Source organism: Palaemon carinicauda, chromosome 24 (assembly GCF_036898095.1).
Source record: "Palaemon carinicauda isolate YSFRI2023 chromosome 24, ASM3689809v2, whole genome shotgun sequence".
NCBI lineage: Eukaryota > Metazoa > Arthropoda > Malacostraca > Decapoda > Palaemonidae > Palaemon > Palaemon carinicauda.
In genome coordinates, this window is record NC_090748.1 from 11936456 (window position 1) to 11956682 (window position 20227).

Below are 20227 nucleotides of genomic sequence, written 5' to 3' on the forward strand. Positions count from 1 at the left end.
TTGAAAAGCTTAAGCATAAAATTAAAAGTAATAAGCTATTATCATGGGAAGACATTTTGTTACATTTTATCCCCAGAATAACCTTTTAATTTATTTTCATATCTATGATTTTATTTTTTTTTAAGTTCGCTGGAACCTCCGATCACTTTTGTGTATGGTGTTCTAATAGAGTATGAACCGCCCCACAATAATGATGGTATTTTCATAAATATCCACTTTTAGAATCTTACTTATTGCTCTAAATATTTTTAAAATTTCTGAATATTATAATTTTAAAGCACAAAAGATAATAGCTGCTTCGTTTCCCTTAAAACTGTTAAAATATTTCGACTGCATCCTTAAAGAGGGAGGTAAAAAGAACAGCCGCTATGCGCAGTACTAAAGATGGTCAGTGACTTTACAGATGTTACGTGAATGACGGACATAATACTGCAAATTTACAGGTAAATACGATTATCTTTAATCTTGAAATCTGGCAGAGATATGCCTACGGATCTTATGGAATATAAAGCTGATAACGGGAATGTCTTGAGTCATTTCATAGAGAAGAAACGGAGGCGAGAAATGAGAGGCCGGTGATGTGGGTCGAAGGGCCCAACTCTAAGATGAAAGTTATTCACAATAAAACCATATTTATCAGAGCCTCGCCTCGGTTTTATTTATATTGGTGAATAAATGTGGGTTAAAATTCAATTATAGTCTTAAGGAACTTCTATCTATCTTTATAAAGGGTTAGAATTGATTTAGATTAGCTTTATCCCCCACCTTGACCTGGCAGGTCACGGTAGGTGGACACAGACGCTAATGGTAAATTGTGCCTCTGTTGTATTTGACAGTTGTTGCTTTGTTCATATGGAAATCAACTGGAGTTAACCCCTGTTATTGGTGTAGGTAATTTCCTATGCTACTTAATTTTGGAAACTTTGTCCTTTGTTCAATTGACTGGTACAGTGTGACCTACTCCAAAGTAGTTGTGTTTGCCGTAGGCTTCAATTCAAATTTGTTTAATCTAAAGTCAGGAATTCATCTCATTGAAATATGTGTTTATTGTGACCATACGGTATGGTAATGGTGAAACGATAAGCTGCATATAACTTTACCAGTTATACTATATTATCCCACAGTAAGGCTACGTATGTATAGTCTGATCTGCTGTAGCCTACTATACTTGAGCCTACTATACTTTGGCATATAGGTTAAGCCCCTATGCTGTTTGGGATAAACGCCTTTTTTATTTCAGGGTTTGAGGTCATTTAGATAGTAATAATAATAATAAAAAAAAATAGGTTTCGTTCAGAATTTGTTTAGTGAAATTCTGATTTTGATGAATATAGTGGTCACTTAGCATCTCTAAATTCTTTACAGCCTAAAAGTATGTCAAAGCATATTTTTCTTTACTTTTTCCCTAAGTTTCCAGTACAATCTACGCACAAGTTCTTCACAACTTTCTGATAACCGTCATGTTCCGAGTATCCCCTTTCTTATTTAAGCATTTCCCTGTACTGTTTTACCATTTTCCAATAGTCAGTAATTGTTCTTCACATATCAATCATTTTTTTAACATAACTACACTATGGCCTGTCAATTTTGGTTTTGACTGCTGGCATATTTCTATTCTGCCTTGTCATTCTTCAGTTACTAACATAATGGGTCTGTTCTTGTCCACTGAATGATATTGGTCCTTTGCAAGGAGTAAGATAACTTGCCTTAGTTTATCTTTTAAGGAAATTAAAGAAGGAATGTCAAAATTGGAAGGAATTTGACATTGGTTGAAAAGGGTGTGGTCGAAGTCTGATGTGCATGTAACCATTGCTGTGTCAGTGATTGATAAAGACATCTTCAACACTTCTCTAGTCGTTGTAAAGCCCTTCTTCTTTATGGCAATGATAATTGTTTGTATAAAAACAAAAATCGTCACGTTAGTATCACTTGTCACTTCGATGAACTAGAGTACAAATGTGAAAATATTGTACATAAGAAAAAGAGGCATTTGTCTAATAAATATATAACAACTTTCTTACCCATCCCAACACTGTAGGTTTATGCTACGGGCTTAATTCGTGCTTACTTGTTTCTCGTCTCTTTATTTCCCGTTGCTAAACACAAATGATGTTTTGATTGTTTAACATTTTGTTAACTTTTTATGCATCAGTTTATAGAATCTACAGAATAGATGTAGCAATGTCTTATGCTTGTTAAAATTGAATTGTTAAAATATATTTTGTCCAATGGGAAATATAGATCTGATTTTATTTTCTACAGATATAATTCAAATGCAGGTTTTTATGAATACAGTAGTACTTACCTGGCAGTTATGTATATATAGCTGATATCTCTAAATCGGCAGAATTTTTCAAAACGAGGCAACCGCCTTGTGGTGGTTGGGAGGTAGGAGGTAACACCCGTCACAGGGTGGTCCAAGGAATCATTCCCGTGTCCAAGACTTCAGTTCATCTCTGCCGGCTGGATCGGAAACAACATCGGTCCACCATTGAGAGTTTTTCGAATCTTTTTCCCTTCTTCGCTTTTTTGGACTTCGTTTGGTGAAGTACACTGATTTAGGGATTTGGCAATCGTGTTTTGTTATTTTTATTGTACTATTTACTTTGTTTATCATGAGTGAAAACTTAATTTTTGTTTGTGCACTATATTTTAGGTGCAAAGGTTTTAATCCTGATGACGGAAATATGTTCCGCCAACTCTATGACGTCACAGTCGTATGACTTAATCTTCATTGTATGACTTGCAATTCTCTTTATATGTTTTTTCATGTTAAGAATGGGAGGATTTCCACTTATATAAGTTTTTTACTTTTAATGTAAAATTTTAAAGGAATAATTGTCCATTTAGTATTCGTTCTTTAAATCATCGATCTAATTTCATAAATTAAATAGAACTAGCGTATGGTTAATTTACGCTGTTAGTTCTCGTTACTATCGATGCAGTCCCAAGATGCCTTGGTAGCGTTCTTTTCGATATGGGAATTAAAGTGTTGGCTATAATACTCCAACAACAATGATATGGGAATTCTAGTTTCAGTAGTATTTTCATTTATATGTTCCTATTGTTTACATTTATATATATAGATACGTTATTGCTACAGTATATCTGTTCTTTTTATCATTACAACTCGGTTGTTTTTGAAAACCCTTTGAATTAATTGTGGATTACATTTGTTTTCCCATTTTCTGTTCATTATAATCTTTAACGTATAACTTTCCCGGCGTTTGTATGTAACTACCGGGTAGGTATTTATGACATTTAATTTTACCGGTGGTTATATGTAACTACCGGGTGAGTGTGTTCAACATTTATTTTTAATCTCAACTCTTGCCCGGTGGTTTTTCTTTTTGTGACCGCCGTTTAAGTATGTTTGAAAGTTTATTTTATTATGGAAATGTCAGTTTAATATTTTATAAAAATATTTTGTTACAGTTTATATAGCAAGTATTAGAGACGATATTGCTTTCTCATTCAAGCCCGTGGCAGCAGAATAAGTTCTTTCACAACGGGCAGGACTAATTATGGTCTTTTGTGTAAGAGGTTAATAGTGCAAGTTTCAGTGCTAAATTAGGCATTGGATTCATTCAGCACAGTGGACGTCGTTTTCCTAGCCTTAGACCTCTTCCAAGCTCCCCGGCCCATGGGAGAAGGAACGTCGATCGGCGAAAGGAAACGAGAGGCGTTAGCTCACGAGCAAACGCCCTCGCGAGCGTTCCTGTAAACGTTCCCAAGAATGCTCGCCCTTGCCATGGGAAAGCAAAGAGCGTTGGACGTTAAGATTCTTACACTGCTTTTAGAGTTTCGCATTGCATCACTTTTGATTTTAATGGCAATACTATAAGTCATAGATATTCGCTGATAATATCAATGCTTACAAACCATCATTGACTCGGTTTTTGTCCCAGAGCGCCAGTCGGCCTTATGAACCCTCTGGTCGGAACCGAACGCGCCGAGCGGCATAATGAATATCATTTTGCCTTAACGCTCGGCGTTAAGTCTTTTAAGACAGGACGATCGGCGCCTCGTCTTTCAAGACGATCGCCTCCTCGTCTTTCAGGGTGAATGCAGCCTCGTCTTTCAGGGCGAATGCAGCCTCGTCTTTCAGGGCGAATGCAGCCTCGTCTTTGAGGGCGAATGCAACCTCGTCTTTCAGGGCGAGTGCAGCCTCGTCTTTCAGGGCGAGTGCAGCCTCGTCTTTCAGGGCGAATGCAGCCTCGTCTTTCAGGGCGAGTGCAACCTCGTCTTTCAGGGCGAGTGCAGCCTCGTCCTTCAGGACGAGTGCAGCCTCGTCTTTCAGGGCGAGTGCAGCCTCGTCTTTCAGGGCGAGTGCAGCCTCGTCTTTCATGGCGAGTGCAGCCTCGTCTTTCAGGGTGAGTGCAGACTCGTCTTTCAGGGCGAGTGCAGCCTCGTCTTTCAGGGCGAGTGCAGCCTCGTCTTTCAGGGCGAATGCAGCCTCGTCTCTCAGAACGATAGGACGATCGCCGCCTCGTTCTTTCAGGGCGACGCCACGTCTTATAAGATCTTTGTCAAAGGATGACTTTAGTGATCAGTTTTCTCCTGTTGAATTATTTGAGGTTAACAGAAGGAGAGGATCCTAAGTTCTGTTGCTCCATGTTCCCCACCCTCTGAGTTTTCACGTGGTCATTAATGGAGCTTTAAGAATATATTAATTTTGATTTCTTAAAACAGAAACCTATAATGCCAGCTTCCTTATCAGATAGGCCAGGATAGCAAGGGTGGAGGTCTAGCCACGTTTAGGTCGAAGACCTTGTGGCAGCCCCACAGAGATTTTTTACGGCCCCCTTGGTGGATTGCTGAGTCTCTTAAGGAATACAGGCAATGAGGCTGGATAATTTTGAAATCAGAGGTTATAATTAAGGTACGTTCTCCTTTTTTCTTTCTCTCTTCTCCCTCAAGAGTTGGTCAAAGACAGGTTTTGGTGTCTTAATCATCAAGAAATTTTCTGCATGCTTTTTCTCTAACCGAACTAACAACAGTAGGAGCCAGACTTAGCTACTTCTGGCGAGCCTGGGAGAGGAGAGGAGCAGACCTTTGGTCCGTGTTTTTACTAAGGATGGATGCGAAATCTTTTTCCTAGTGAATCCTCCTTTGTTAGTTACTCCGATAAGACTTTTCTGCCTAACCGACTTTGCAACTTCAATGTCTCTTTTGGGAGAGAGTCTTTTGTCCGGTCCTGGACGTAAATGCTCTTTACGCCTTCGTTCAGAAGTCAAAGTTCTCCATGGAGACATCAAAATCTTTGGAGAAGAGGGGAGCAGACCTTTGGTCAGTACTTCTTCTGAAGGAGGATTACTTTTTCCTTTTATAGGGAAACCTCCTTTAGTTTTTAGCTACAACGATTCTCTCTCCCAGTTCTAGAGAGGAGTCTAAGTGGCAGGCTATGCAATTAAACTTTATCTGAGGTTTGTTTACAAGAAAGAACGGGTGTAGAATGGGTCAGTTTCGGGCCGTGTGTTTTGGTCTCGGCTCCGCCCCTCTAATGTTCACGTAACTTTTGCTTAATGTAGCAGAATACTGCACTCAAGAGAAATCAGAGCGTCCCTGTATCTGGATTTTTAGATAACGTTGAGCCTATCAAATAATTAGGTCTTCCTGTCAATAAGAGTAGTCTCTTCTGACTCCAGGACGCTCAGCACCACGTCTTTTAGAACGTTCAGCATCTCGCTCTGTTAACCTCTCGGCTCCACATCTTACAGGCTCCACGTCTTACAGGACTTTCGGCACCACGTCTTACAGGACTTTCGGCGCCACGTCTTACAGGACTATCGGCGCCACGTCTTACAGGACGATCGGCGCCTCATCTTTCAGGACGCTCGACGTCGAAGTTCTAGCATGAGGCATGACTTTGAACATGAGAATCTAGGACTTCGTGATGACACTAGTCGAATCGTTTGTCGAGATCAAGGACGCCTTCGTTCTGATCTTTTGGATCTAGAAAGGAGGTTTGTTCGAGGGCAAGAAACATCGGGGCAAACATGCTCAGCAGGAAGAGACTTGTTTTTCCCTCAGAATGGTCTCTCAACCCGCAAGTCTGTCAGTCTCTGGATGTTGTGGGGTAGACCTGTAACAGACCTTTTTGCCTCCAACTGGAAGAAGAGGATCCCCTACTGCTGCTCCCTAGTCCCGGACGAGGAAGCTGTAGCAGTGGACTCCTTCTTGATGGATTGGACGGGGGTGGACATGTTTGCGTTGCCCCCGTTCGAGATCATCAATCTGGTCTTCAGGAAATTCGCTCTCCTCGATTCGGGGCGAATGATCCTAGCGGCTCCATTCTGGCCTGCAAGGGAATGGTTTTCGGAAGTGATGGGCATGTTGATGGACTTCCCAAGAAGACTTCGGCAAGTCCAGATCTTCTCAAACAGCCCCACTTCGAGAGGTATCATCAAACCCCCCTTGCTCTCAACTGACTTCCTTCAGACTGACTAGAAGCTTGTCAGATCTCGAGGCTTTTCGGCACAAGCGACGAAAGCTATCGCCAGAGCAAGGAGGATCTCTTCACAAAGAGTCTACCAATCTAAGTGGGAGACCTTTAGAGCTTGGTGCAGGCGGCACAAGTTTTCCTCAACCACTATCTCTCTGAGCCAGATTGCAGACTTCTTCTTGTACCTCAGACAGGATGCTAAAGCTGGCTGTATCTACCATCAATGGATACAACAGTATGCTCTCGGCCATCTTTAGGCATAGAGGCCTAGAGTTGTCCACAAATAAAGATTTGCAGGACCTCATTGGGTCTTTTCAGATGATGTAATAGGTACTCTTAAACCTGGATGTGGTGTCTAAGTTTCTGTGCTCCAAGAAATTTGAACCTATCTCGCTAGCCTCTCTTCGAGTTGTAACGAAGAAAACCCTCTTCCTTATGACTAGCGAATGCCAAAAGGTCAGCGAAGTCCAGGCGATTGAGAAAAGGGTGAGCTTCAATTAGGATAGGGCAGTTTGTGCCTTAAGGTTCATCTTTCTCGTAAAGAGCGAGAACCCTTCATAACCCTGTCCTACGTCGTTTGATGTCATTATCCTCATGAACCTAGTGGGTCAAGAGAAGGAAAGACTCCTCTGCCCAGTTAGGTCCCTCAAGCTTTTTTGGCTCACACTATGAACGTGAGCTGTGCATCCAACTTGTTATGGTGTTAAGTGAAAGATCCACCAAAAACCCATATCTAAGAATGTTTTGTCCTTTTTCCTGGGGGAAAAAATTAGGGAAGCCCACCTCTTATGTGAGGAGGAACACTTCGCCCTGTTGAAATTACGGGCTCACGAAGTGAGGGCCATTGCTACCTCTCTGGCATATCAGGAATATATGTTTGTTAGGCTATTCATGGATGCAATTTTCTGGAGGAGCAACTCTGTCTTTGCTTCTCATTAACTTAGAGAGGTGAGAGTAGACTTTGGCAAGTGCTATACCTTGGGCCCATACATAGCTGCGGTTTCTGTATTAGGCAAAGGAGTTAATAACCCCACTCAACCTTAGTTTATATGCATGTATGAGGGTTGGTGTTTTTATGATAGTCTGAGGACTTCGTCTTGTGGTACGGTTCCCTCAGTCTAGATAGATAGTTTATGTCTATGTTGCAGGGTTAGGTGGTTAGTTTTAGTAAGGTTGCAGTTTTTATTATATGGGGCGAAGGTAGTTTTTACTAGTCAAGTTGTTGGTCTTATCCCTTTAACAGACTCGATTGAGTTTTTTGCAGCATTGCAGGCTTACTCCTGGATAAACACTCCTAAGGGAAAGCCACTCTAGAGGCTGTACCTTTGAAATCAGCTACCTTAGCAGGCAAGGAATCAAGGTTGTTTTTATCTCCTACAACTCTTTTGTTGTTTCCTCAACGATGTTTACTGTCTGTTTCCCTCCTCCAAATGTGTGAATCAGCTATATATATATATAACTGCCAGGTAAGTACTATTCATAAAAATGGAGTTTTTATGATAAAACAAAGTTTTATGAATACTTACCTGGCAGTTATATATATATATTCGAAGGCCCACCCACCTCCCCTCAGGAGACAGGTCGGGCATAGATGAACTGAAGTCTTGGACACGGGAATGATTCCTTGTACCACCCTGTGACGGGTGTGGCCACCTACCTCCCAACCACCACAAGGCGGTTGCCTCGTTTTGAAAAATTCTGCCGATTTAGATATATCAGCTATATATATATAACTGCCAGGTAAGTATTCATAAAACTTTGTTTTATCATAAAAACTCCATTTTGCTAGGCGCCTTCTCTACTTCTGCCTCAACATCTGGAGTATCTAGCCATGATATTGACTCCTTCTCCGAGCCTTCCCTTCAGTTGACTGTGGCAAGGCTGAGGAGAGTCGCAGTACCTGTTCTCAGTCAAGGAGAGCTTTCAGCCCTATCTTGGAACGTTTCCTGGGTCTCTTTTCCTCATTGACCCGTCTAGTTCCGAATGGTCGCCTCAGGATAAGTTCCCTGTGAGGCGGCCCAAGTTCCGGTGGTATCCAAGCAACGATTAACCGGATTTTCTGGTCCTATGGGACCAGCGGAACGTTTAGACCGGCAATGGGTGTTGACCTATGGAACCTCTTGCATGGGAGTGGATATTCTTGTCCTTTCCCCACATTTGATGCTGTTCTCGGACTCGTCAAAGAAAAGGGGGGGCATGTTCCGGTTCAGGCCTATGGTCAGGACCTGAAGGGTACCTCCCCATCATTCAGGCAGGCTTAGGGCCCGTAGTCTAGCCCCTCTACAGATCCTACAGACCCTGCCGAGTCGCTCCGGGCGCGACAACTTCATGGTACTGGCGTATTCCAACCAGCAGGGAGGCGCATTTTCATACTTTCGCATCTTGCAGTAGAGATACTGAGATGATCCGAGGTCCTCTTAATACCACTATCGGCTCGCTCATTCCGGGCAGAGGAATGTTCTCTCCGACTATCTGAGCAGAGCCTCACAGATAGAGAGTACCTGGGGGTCTTTGGCCTATAGTAACCAGCAAGTCCTGGCCTGGGGGACCTGATCACGACAGCCTGGAACTTCAAGCTTCCGCTGTTCTTCCCCCCCAGTCTCAGACCCCAAGACTCTTTGGCAAGATGCTTTCTGGTGACGGTGGGATAACATCGACGCCTGCGTCTTCCCACCATTGTTGTCTGTTGAGAAGGGGTCTCAACAAGACCAGGTTGTCTGTCAACCTTTCGATGGCCCTTAGAGCTCCGCTGTGACTATACGCAGAACGGTTTCCGGACCCTCTGCTTTCCATGACGGAACTCCCGGGAGAGCTTCTTCCACGACAGAGGCTACTCAAACAACCACCACTTGCTTTTGGTTCTGGACACGGGGACCCACAAGCAAATAACCTCAGGTGAATTTTTTTGTACAGTTTCAATGCATTGAATTGCTAAATGATTGAAAATCAGGGTGAGATTACGAAAATGAAATGAAAAAACATTATAGAAAATTGATTTTATAAAGTAAATAACAAAACTAGTATCCCTATAATCTTCGAGAAGTTGATAAATATGAAAAAATAATAAAATGAAAATAATCATATGGTTACACATTAACAGGCACTACAGCAATATTTACTTTGAAAAGAAGGAGAAAAATCTGGAATACTGTTAAACTCTGAAGACAAAATTTGTTATAGAATACATTAAAATATTTTATAAATTGCAAAGGCTTTTGCAAAAAGAGCACCTGAAATCAAAATACACACTGTTACAGTGGTATGTACCACATTAGGTCTTTAACTAGGAAACCCCCAGGCATTTGTTATCACAGAAAGGAACATTTTACATTTGATTTTAACATGAGCATAAGCTTCTTTATATCTCTAGGGAATGGAAAAGCATGGCTTATCTTTGTTTTCTGTAAAGAAATCTGAGGCTGGATGACAACTTTTCCACAGACACGTCACAACGTATGCACACAAAAACTTCCTGATGTAGTGACATGAATTAGACAGCATTTTAGTTAATTGTGTGCTTACTCAGATAGAGCTGTGCCAGTGTGCAGTATTATTGTTGTTATTATTAGAGTTAGTGGCTTTTGTCAATACTTGTTCTAGCACCTCAACAGTTATTAGTGGAAGAGGCTCTTGAGTCTTTTGTGGATAATAGTTTCTAACCAGTGTCTCAGAAGCAACTTATGATGGTCTGTTGTCTCGTAATTATTCTCCAATACACATCAACTGTAGTTCCTGGTTCTAGTTCCTAATTGATCGTGGTCAAAAGACGAAAAATTATTGCAGTCAGTTTATCAAATACTATACTCTCATTGTTCTCTACTGGGTGTAGGGCATTGCACAGACCTGAAACAAAACATAAAACAAATAGATGGCTCATGAGTGGAGTAAGTCTAAATCAACTGTATAAGTTCATGCAATGCAATAAAATTTGAATAAATATTAGTTGTATACTGTACTAAATCCACGATCATTATACTGCTCTCTGAAAAAGGCTCTGCATGAAGCTTTGAGGCAAAGATCTGACAAGGATCTGACTCTGAAGGCTTCAGCGAAACTGGTAGGTCATATACTGTACTATTACTGTACTGTACGCATACTGAGGGATAGAGAAAGTTCTCCATTTCTTCATTCCTAAGGTTGTAGCCAAAGCTCAGAACTTGGCTTTACACGACCCCAGGTTTGAGATCTCCATATCCTCACTCTGGGAAGCAACCGTTGATCCGGGTGATTTACTTCTTTGCCATGTGAAGGCGCTACTGTAAATATACTCAACTCTGCAGGCCTTAGCTCTAAAAATTACTCATTAGTACAGGAAGGTGTCAGAAAATAAATCAACAGGAACACCGTCTCGTGGCTTAAAGAGACAATGATTAGAATACAGGGACAAACAGCTTATAGACCTGAACAGCCTATACATGCAAGCGCTCATGAATTCAGAGGGGTAGGGGCGATACTAGCCTTTAGGAAGAACCTGTCGGTGGGACAAGTTTTGAAGGTAGGAGTCTAGACAATCTTCACAGCCCATTACCTAAGTGAATGTACCCATTAGTCCTTTGATATGTTTGTTCCGTTACTAAGTACAAACTATTTTGCTCTATAGGGAATTTACTTTCAGCGAAGCTGGAAACGAGCCATGAAACTTTTACCGAGGTATAACTATCCACCACTAGTTAGCAGGGGATAGGGGTAGTACCGGCTACCCCCCTCACATTAGTCCGTCGATATGTATGTTTCATCACTAAATACACTGTACAGTACAAACCATTTCGCTCATTATAGGGAATATACTATCGGCAAAGCTGGAAACTAGCCATAAGACTTTTAGCGAAGTATACTGTAACTAGCCTACTCACCACTAGTTTGTGGGGTGGTAGGGGTTAGTACTGGCTACCCCGCTCACACTAGTCCTTTGATATGTATGTTCCGTCACTAAATAGAAACCATTTCACTTTATAGGGAATATACTTTCGGAAAATCTGGAAACTAGCCTTAAGACTTTTAGCGAGGTGTAACTACCCACCGCTAATTAGGGGCCCCGCAGTAGGGGATACTACAGGCTACCCCGCTCACACAGACACCATTGTTCTACCACCATTTTTGCTTATAGCTCGGGGGAGTGAGGACGTTATGTTCTCTCTCCCCTGTTAACAAACTAGCTTTAACACTCGTTCTGGAGCATCTTGCATGCAGTCTCTCTGCTTGTAGGACTCTATTGGACTCTTTTCATCTGGGCTACTTATCCGTAACCAGATATATGCATATAACTACCCAACTGACTTAGGTGTGACGGAAGATAAGTCTTAATCTCGTCCTTTGGAAGTAGTTGCTTGTGACCGATCGTTGGCGCCTTTGAGTTTGCTTGACAGCGAGCAACTAAGGAGGTTCACTGAATGCAGTTATTCGCTAGAGATAGATGACTACTCTGGTATTTACCGGTCTGTAAGCGGATATACACGACCAACTCCCATTCCAGCAAAGGCAGTTGGTGGACAAGATTCAGCATCCCTTTGTAGAGACAGTTGCTTGCAACCGATCGTATGACATGTCAATGATCGACTTGAAATGTTTACCTGTTAAGCAACCACTCGCCACCCTCAGGCATTCAGTTGAGAATTGATCTTTCGCTTGGAAGGCAAATGATCCGGGTTCCTCTTAATTGAAACATCTGACCCTACGGGGTTTGTCAATAGACACAATCCCTGCACGGTACTGGCCGCCCTACAGGTAGCTCAGAGTCTGTCCCAGCTTCCGAGGGAATCAAAAGGCAAAACTCAGATTTTACCTGGAATGGTTGCTTGTACAACATGTCTCCCTTTTTCTTCGAGTCAGGATATGAGCTAGGGCTTGCTGGATCACGCTCCATGGGGGGAAAGTCAACCCCTTCCTTTGACTCAACATCAGGGACTTTTACCATTGGTTATCACTGAAGATTATCCTCTAAGGATACAGTATACTTATAGTCATTCTTTTAGTGTCAATCTTCCAGTACAGGGTACGAGACTCTGGCCTACGCTCAACCCCGCAAGTTCTCAAAAGAATGTTCACTTGCAACCTGGGTGAATGCCAATAGAGGCCGTTCCTCCTCGTCCCTTGGATGAGTCGGTAAATTCTAGCAGATGTTGGTCTGACACCTGGGTTTTTTTTCCTTGTCTCGAGATAAAACTGCTAGAATTCATCCTAGCAAGCTCCATGAGAACGGGCAGATTTAGAAAGTCTTAAGACCTTTTAGAGACAAAGTGCTCCATCCAACCAGGGAAAAAGACTCAGGGAATCGAAATTTCCTCTCCTCAAGCGAAGACTTTTCAGGCACACTGATGACTATGCCTGCTGGGGTAACTGAACTTTGAAGTTCTTCGGCTTTGGTGAAAATCATAGCTTAAGTCCTCTCCAGTGGCAACTGGTCCTGTCGGTGTTAGCAGGGATTCTACGGACTTACGAGTCTGATATGAACAGAGGGAGAATAGACCCCCTTTCTCCTTCCCCGCAGTTGACGCTCTGGAGTTAGGCATCAAAGGAAAAGGGTGGGTGTCTTCACCTGTCATGACACATGACCTCTGAGCTATGTGCCAAAATAAATCGGCGATGCCACACAAGTCTGCCCGGATTAGAGTGCAAGGATGCTGGCTTTTAATCCCTTCCAATAACTCCCTTCTTGTTGCACTGCAGTGTTTCATCAAAGCACAGTGGTGGTAGGATACCCGGACAAAGGTAGTTTGGGCACGTCATAGAGCATCCAAAGATATTCTTTGTATGACTACTGTAATGTTCGTCTAGCCGTTAGTAGATGGAATTGGAAATGAAACAACTCCATTGTCATCTTTAATCCGATTCACTGCAGTCAAGGAGAACTTACTTAACAGTCATTCTGACCAGGCGGACTCAGATAGTGAGCGTCGAGGGATCTTTCACTCCCTTAGCCACCTGAGGCCTGACCCGGGTAAGATTTGAGGACGAGATGTCAAATCAGGACGTCTTATGTCTGAAAATTTTTTAAAGTACTGTTAACCAGTATTGGGTAACCACCCCAGCTCTTGGATTACGACGCATTCCCTCAGCCAGGTATGATCAACGTGCGGAGGGTCTGCGAAGCTTGATGAATCAAGCTGAATCTCTCAAGGACAAACACCTTTTTGCTTCACGAGATAAATCTTCCCTTGAGTAGTTGCCTCCATTTGGTACGAGGTAAAGAGTGCTGGATTCCTTCAGTTCTCTTTTCAGGCCGGTCGAGCTCTTCGGAGCGAGACGATGAGGTGGTATGAAGATGGTGCTTGGTCTTGATCCCTCAGCATTGTGGGCACAACAGACCTCTTCCAGCTCTATCAAGCCGGAACCTCCGGGTTCTGCACTGAGGGTTGTTATCCCCCCGGGGAAAGAACCCAGTGGTCATGGTATGCACACGGTATCACACGTATCTGAAGTAACTCCTAATGTTGGACCGCCCCAGACTACACGTCAAACTTCTGCTGGAGCATTAGAGAGTACACATGCTTCGCATACCCATCCACCTGTTGAGGTGCGGGAGCAAACTTTTCTCGCTGACAATGGTTGTTTGCGAACCAGTTTGGTTTCAAACCCCAACTCATGGCCGAATAGACCCAAGTCCATCGATAAAGTCTCACGCAATGTGTACCCATCCACCTGTTGAGGTGTGAGGGCGAGCTTCTCTTGTTGACGAGAGTATATACAACAGTAGCGCTTTCCTCCTCTGCTTCGGCAGCCTATGATCCCTTTACATTGGAATGTGAGAGCACAGTGCTTCAGCAGTGCTAGGTCACAAGCAAGGTAATGCAACCTTGCGACCACCAGTTCGCCCGAAAAAGAGAATCCACTCGCACGTAATGGAATGACCTACCACAGTAGCTCACTCCCGAGTTAACAGAATGTTTGTTAGCACAGGGAGTGTAAAAAGGAGTCGCAAGGAATACGATCCCCACAAGGGTGTAGACCCAGAGTTCATAACGCTAGGGGCAGGAGCAGGTCCCTAGCTTCTAAAAAGAACAACTCTGTGGTGAAGGTACTTAGAGCAGGTGTGCGGACGCATCAGACGACCTTCACTGGCCACTACTTGCAAGACGTAACCCACAGGAACACGGAGATATTCTCCATCGGTCCTGTGGTGGCTGCACAATAAGTGGTCTAAATACCTCGAATCTCCTTGATTGGAGAAGTAGCAGGTAGTTGAGGGCAGACGTTACCAGGATTAAGTCTGGGATGAAGGACAAGAAAGACTGGCCTCTTCTTTCCTTCATCTTCCTCTCACTTGGGGTACAGCTCCTTTGGTACGCTGCAAGCTGGCCTCCTCCCTTGTGTAACCTGATACATGTATATGTTCATATATTTGTTGCATCCCCATACCCCTAATGAGGTGGGAATTGGGCAATGTCTAATGGTTAGTTCAATGGAGCCCTACTGCAAGAATTCTTACCTGGACAAGTCACAGTGCTTCGTAATCACATCATGGGTCAAAAACTACCAGTTGGTTAGGACTTCCGCCCACCTAAGGGTGAGTCTTTCCCTTTAAAGAGCAAAATGGTTTGTATTTAGTTATGGAACAAATGACAAATTTGTAAGTAATTTAGCTTTTATTTTTTTCTAACGATAAAAAGCTTGAGATCTTCATGCAGTACAGATTTGTCCTGCCATCATCTATCCCCTTGCAAGTCCTGCCTGTAATCAAAAGTGTCAATATGACACAGATGTGTGTGTGTGTGAGCTAGGTAGCCGGTATTTCCCCCCCCCCTGCTAACTAGCGGTGGGTAGTTATATCTTGCTTAATGTCTTATGCTAGTTTCCAGCTTTGCAAAAAGTACATTCCCTATAAAGAGCTCAAGGTTTGTATCGTTAGGAAAAATGCAAATTACTTTCAGATTTGTCAGGTTCCCTTGGTTCTGTGGTAACTGCTCGCCAGGTTGTGTAGCGTACCTTGCTTCCTCATAGGGCAAGAATCATCGCGTCTCAGATAGCGCTTGTGACATTAGGATGAGAGTAAGAATGTCTGTCCTTTTTTTTTTTTCTTTTTTCTTTTTTTATGTTGCTCCCCTCCTGCTTCTTCCTCCAAAGAGGGAAAGAAACAGAAATCTTCTCTTAAGAGTTCTAAATTTTTCCTATCCGACCCATCATTATCCGAATTCCCAAAGGCTCTGATAACAAAGTATGGTGGCCATTTGTTTAGGCAGCAATATGTAGAGGTTTTATCTCTGTCCTAATTGAGCCAGAAAATTCACAGTTATTATGCCCCTCTGGCTTCGGCACTTAACCAACCAGAGCAGGATTCATACAGGAATCGTTGATATCTCCAGAGTTTGTGAACCCTAACAGGTTCTCATCCCCATTAACAACTGTGCTAATCTCAGGGAATAACCTCAATTCAGATGTAGGAGACAAAGAGATTTTATATCCAGGATGCAGGGGATTTCTCCAATTAATTTGCATAACTAGGAAAGATACAAATTACAGTACTTGAATAATTTATATTTCTCCTAACTATGCAAAGTCCTGAGTTTCCACTCTGTAATTCTTAAATGAAGGTCAAAGTGGCTACTCATTGAGCTCGCAGGGGCCTTGTGCATTTCAACCACCCACCAGTAACTACTGACATCTTCATTACAAATTTTAAGTCGAGTTTCCTACTTTACTGAAATTATACTCATATTAAAGGACTTGGTTTGTTTATTTAGGAAAAATACAAATGATTTTCAAAATTTGTGATTTTCTGTTGATGAAGAAATGTACATTCATATGTGAGTTTCTTCCCCTTGAGTGGTTTTAAATTTTTTGGTTGTCTTACATTCTTACAAACTACAGATAAGGTTTCTCAAGTGTTATTATTGATTTGGATATGTATAATATACAGTATAATCATATTGAAAATAAATTGGATTTAAGTGGTCATTTTGATCTAAAACCTTAAATTTTGATTTCAGAGTGAGCACAGGATGCCGCTAGGACTAGCACATAATCTTTCGTCATGCTGATGGACCAGGAGCCAGTGAGCTTATTTTCCCCATGGGCTTCATACGACCTTGGTACCTCTCTACTCAACAAACAGGTCAGTATCAGTTTCATGCTGAGATATTCTCATGTAGTTCATTTTGTTCATGTAGAAATAGCTTCCCTATTTTACATTATTATACAGTATAATTCTTTTTGACTTTTGCCAATAAATACTTCATCATCATCATCTCCTGCGCCTGTTGATGGAAAGGGCCTCGATTAGATTTCGCCAGTCCCTATTTTGAGCTTTTAGTTAAATACTTACGTTGATAAAAATGAAATTTTCAATATTTAACTTAGCCGGTGATTATAATAGCTGCAACTCTGTTGCTCGACAGAAAACTCTAAGGTAAAATTCGCCAGCGATCGCTACACAGGTTGCGGGTGTGCCCAACAGCGCCATCTGTCGTCCAGATACCCAGTACTCAATGTAAACAAAGAACTCAATTTTCTCTCTGTCGTGCTACCGACAAGACGTGCTTATTCGCTGTTGCTAAACTGGATTTGTTTTCACAACTAATTGGTGAAGTACACTATTCTAGTTTTGAGCTTTCGCTGTGCAGGCTTTCTCTTCGCAATTCCTTGAACTCTTTTTGATTACGGATTCTTTGTTGATGACTTTTTGATAGTTTTTGAATTCCCCTTTGACCAATTCAAAATGGCTGACCCTTCACAAGTCCCAAAATTTAGGAAGTGCAATGCTAGGGACTGTTCAAGGCGTCTTCCGAAGGCCTCTATCGACCCTCACACTGTTTGTTCCAATTGTCGGGATAAAACCTGTCAATTGGAAGATCGATGTGAGGAGTGCGTTGGGCTTTCGGAATTCGATTTTATCGAATTCCAAAAGTATACACGTAGGCTAGAGAGAGATAGAGTTAGGAGAAGTTCCTCTCGTTCTATTGACATTTCCTCTCCTCATGCCCCACAACCTATTCCTTCCCCTGTAGTGGTTGCTCCTAATCCCCTTCTGGCACTCAGGAACCTTCGATGGCTGATATGATGCGTGCCATCCAAGCTCTGGGTGAGAGAGTTGAGTCCCTGGCAAGTGACCGTAATCAGCTCATGGCGGATGTGAAGGAGCTGAAGTGTAAAAGTGCAGTGGGAAGTGTTAAAGTGAGTGATAGTGTTGTGGATAGTGTTGCGCTTGAGGGTTCGTCTGTTCGTGCCTGTCGTCGTCCTAGTCCGGGACCTCTTGCAAGCTCCCAAGTCCAGGGGAGAAGCAATGTCGTACGACAAATGGGTTCGAGAGGCTTTAATCAGCGAACAGACGTTCCCTCCGTGGTATCGGGCGTATCTACCCAAGATCGCCCCTGCCCAACAAAGACGAGAGAGCCCATTTATACCTCGTCTTCGGAAGGTGTTTCTCGCAAGAAACCATGGACCAAGGTCTCACGACCGTTGAAGCGCAAGTCGGTCCCTTCCGCGCAAGTCCAACGGCCCAGCTGTAGCCACTGGGTCAGTTCGGACTCGCTGCAGTCATCCGATGACTGCTCACCTCCTAAGAGAGGCAAAGCGGTACCGCTTCAGACAGTTACACCGTCTGTCGCCGCACCTGCTCCTGTAGACCCTAAGTGGTCTTTACTGCAAGACATGCAGTCTCAACTAACGTCGCTTATGCAGGACTTTCGTGCGGAGAAGGTTGCTGCCGCACCAGCTAGTGCAGCTCCTTGCCTACAACCACCCACACGCTCGGTTGTGCGTCCTGGGGACGCTGAGGTAACCTTCTCACGCACTCCAGTTGAGAGAGTTCCGCCACCCATGCGTTCCAGTGTGATCTGCCAGCCGCATGTTGACGTTCAGCGACGCACGGAGGTATCCGTTGACGTTCGTGAGGTTCAACAACCGTCAGAGTTGTTTTGTTTTGACGCGGTGCGTCAACCTCCGCAACCCAGTGTGGTTGCCACTGCTCACCCACATCAGTCTAGACAGTCTGGAGTAGACGCTGTGCGTCCCCGCGCTGCTATGGTTGTTGCCAGCTCACAGACTGGGCAACAGTTCCATGACGTTGCGTCCGGCTCAGTCACGCATGCACCCGTGCGACCGGACTCAGCTAACCAGCCGTTACCCACTACGTTGCCGCTTCCTCCTCAATACTCGGATGAGGGACTTTCTGATGATGATGGTGCTGCTCACGTAGATGAACCTCATTCAGAACTGGACGAGCCTAAGTCTACGCAACCCTCTTTGGACTTTAGGAAAGTTTTGGCCCTGTTCAAAGAGATGTTTCCGGACCAGTTTGTGTCTGTGGCTCCGCGCTCTCCTCCGTCAGAGTTTGTGTTAGGCATGCCGTCAACCACTCCTGCCTTTACTAGACTCGTCCTCGCACGCTCGTCCAAGAGAGCTTTACGAGTGATAGGAGAATGGCTGCAGTCCAAAAAGAGTTTAGGGAAGACAGCCTTTATGTTTCCCCCTGCTAGACTCTCTTCTAGATCGAGCGTCTGGTATGCCACGGGAGAAGTTCTCGGCTTGGGAGTTCCTGCCTCTGCCCAGGGCGACTTCTCAAGTCTAGTAGACTCTCCCCGCAGGCTGGCCATGAGACGCTCTAAGATTTGTTGGTCTCCTTCAGACTGAGACCATCTGTTGAAAGGAGTGTTTAGAGCCTTCGAGGTCTTTAACTTTTTGGACTGGTGTCTGGGAGCTTTGAGCAGGAAGATCTCCCCTTCTGACAAGGAAGCTTCCTTGCTCATTATGTCCTGTATGGACAAGGCCATACGTGACGGATCCAGTGAGCTTGCGGCTTCGTTCGTTTCCGGGGTCCTCAAGAAACGGGAAAACCTTTGCTCTTTCCTGTCAGCTGGAGTAACACCGTGTCAGAGATCGGAACTTCTGTTTGCTCCTCTCTCAAAGTGCCTTTTCCCAGAGGACTTGATAAAGGAGATTGCTGCCTCCTTGATTCAAAAAGACACTCATGACCTGGTTGCATCCTCTGCCCGCAAAGCCACCCCTTTGCCTACCTTGTCTAGACCCAGGATGGACACTCCAGCGTCCAGATTCATTCCGCCCTTTCGTGGCAGAGCCTCCAGCAGAGGAGGTGCTCGTGCCGAAGGGAGACGTGGGAAGAAGAAAGGTTCCAAGTCCTTTAAGGGCAGAGTCTGACTGCCACCTTCTTCAGACAGCAGTTGGAGCCAGACTCAAGAACTTCTGGCAGACCTGGGAAAAGAGAGGCGCAGATGCACAATCTGTGAAGTTGCTCAGAGAGGGGTACAAGATCCCGTTTGTACGAAAACCCCCTCTAGCAACGTCTCCTATCGATCTCTCTCCCAGGTACAGAGAGGAAGACAAGAGACGAGCATTGAAACAGGAAGTGTCTCTCTTACTAGAGAAGGGAGCGGTAGTCAAAGTCCTGGACCATCAAACCCCGGGATTCTACAACCGTCTCTTCTTGGTGTCAAAGAAGACAGGAGGGTGGAGGCCGGTGCTAGACGTCAGTGCGCTGAATGTCTTTGTCACAAAGCAGACGTTCTCCATGGAGACCACAAAGTCGGTTCTAGCAGCGGTCAGAAGGGAAGACTGGATGGTCTCGTTAGACCTAAGGGACGCCTACTTCCACGTCCCCATCCACCCGGACTCCCAACCTTTTCTGAGATTCGTTTTCGAAAAGGTTGTCTACCAGTTTCAAGCCCTGTGCTTTGGCCTAAGCACAGCTCCTCTTGTGTTTACGAGGCTGATGAGGAATGTAGCCAAATTCCTTCATTTAGCGGACATCCGAGCCTCCCTCTATTTGGACAACTGGCTTCTAAGAGCTTCTTCCAGTCGTCGCTGTCTGAAGGATCTAAAGTGGAATCTAGA

At 43.9% G+C, this 20227-nt stretch overlaps 1 protein-coding gene across 2 annotated transcripts in view; it reads left to right on the forward strand.

Annotated features, from left to right (window-relative positions):
• Positions 1–242: 242 nt before the first annotated feature.
• The window catches only part of LOC137618083 (uncharacterized), an 82840-nt gene continuing 62855 nt past the window's right edge, over positions 243–20227 (forward strand). Inside the window, exons 1-2 of one of the 2 annotated variants that reach the window (XM_068348059.1) lie at positions 243–443; positions 16369–16493. In XM_068348059.1, coding sequence (XP_068204160.1) covers positions 16413–16493 — 81 coding nt within the window. In that variant the 5' untranslated portion in view covers positions 243–443; positions 16369–16412. The remainder of the gene's footprint in view (positions 444–16368; positions 16494–20227) is intronic. The other variant, XM_068348058.1, reaches the window with a different exon arrangement.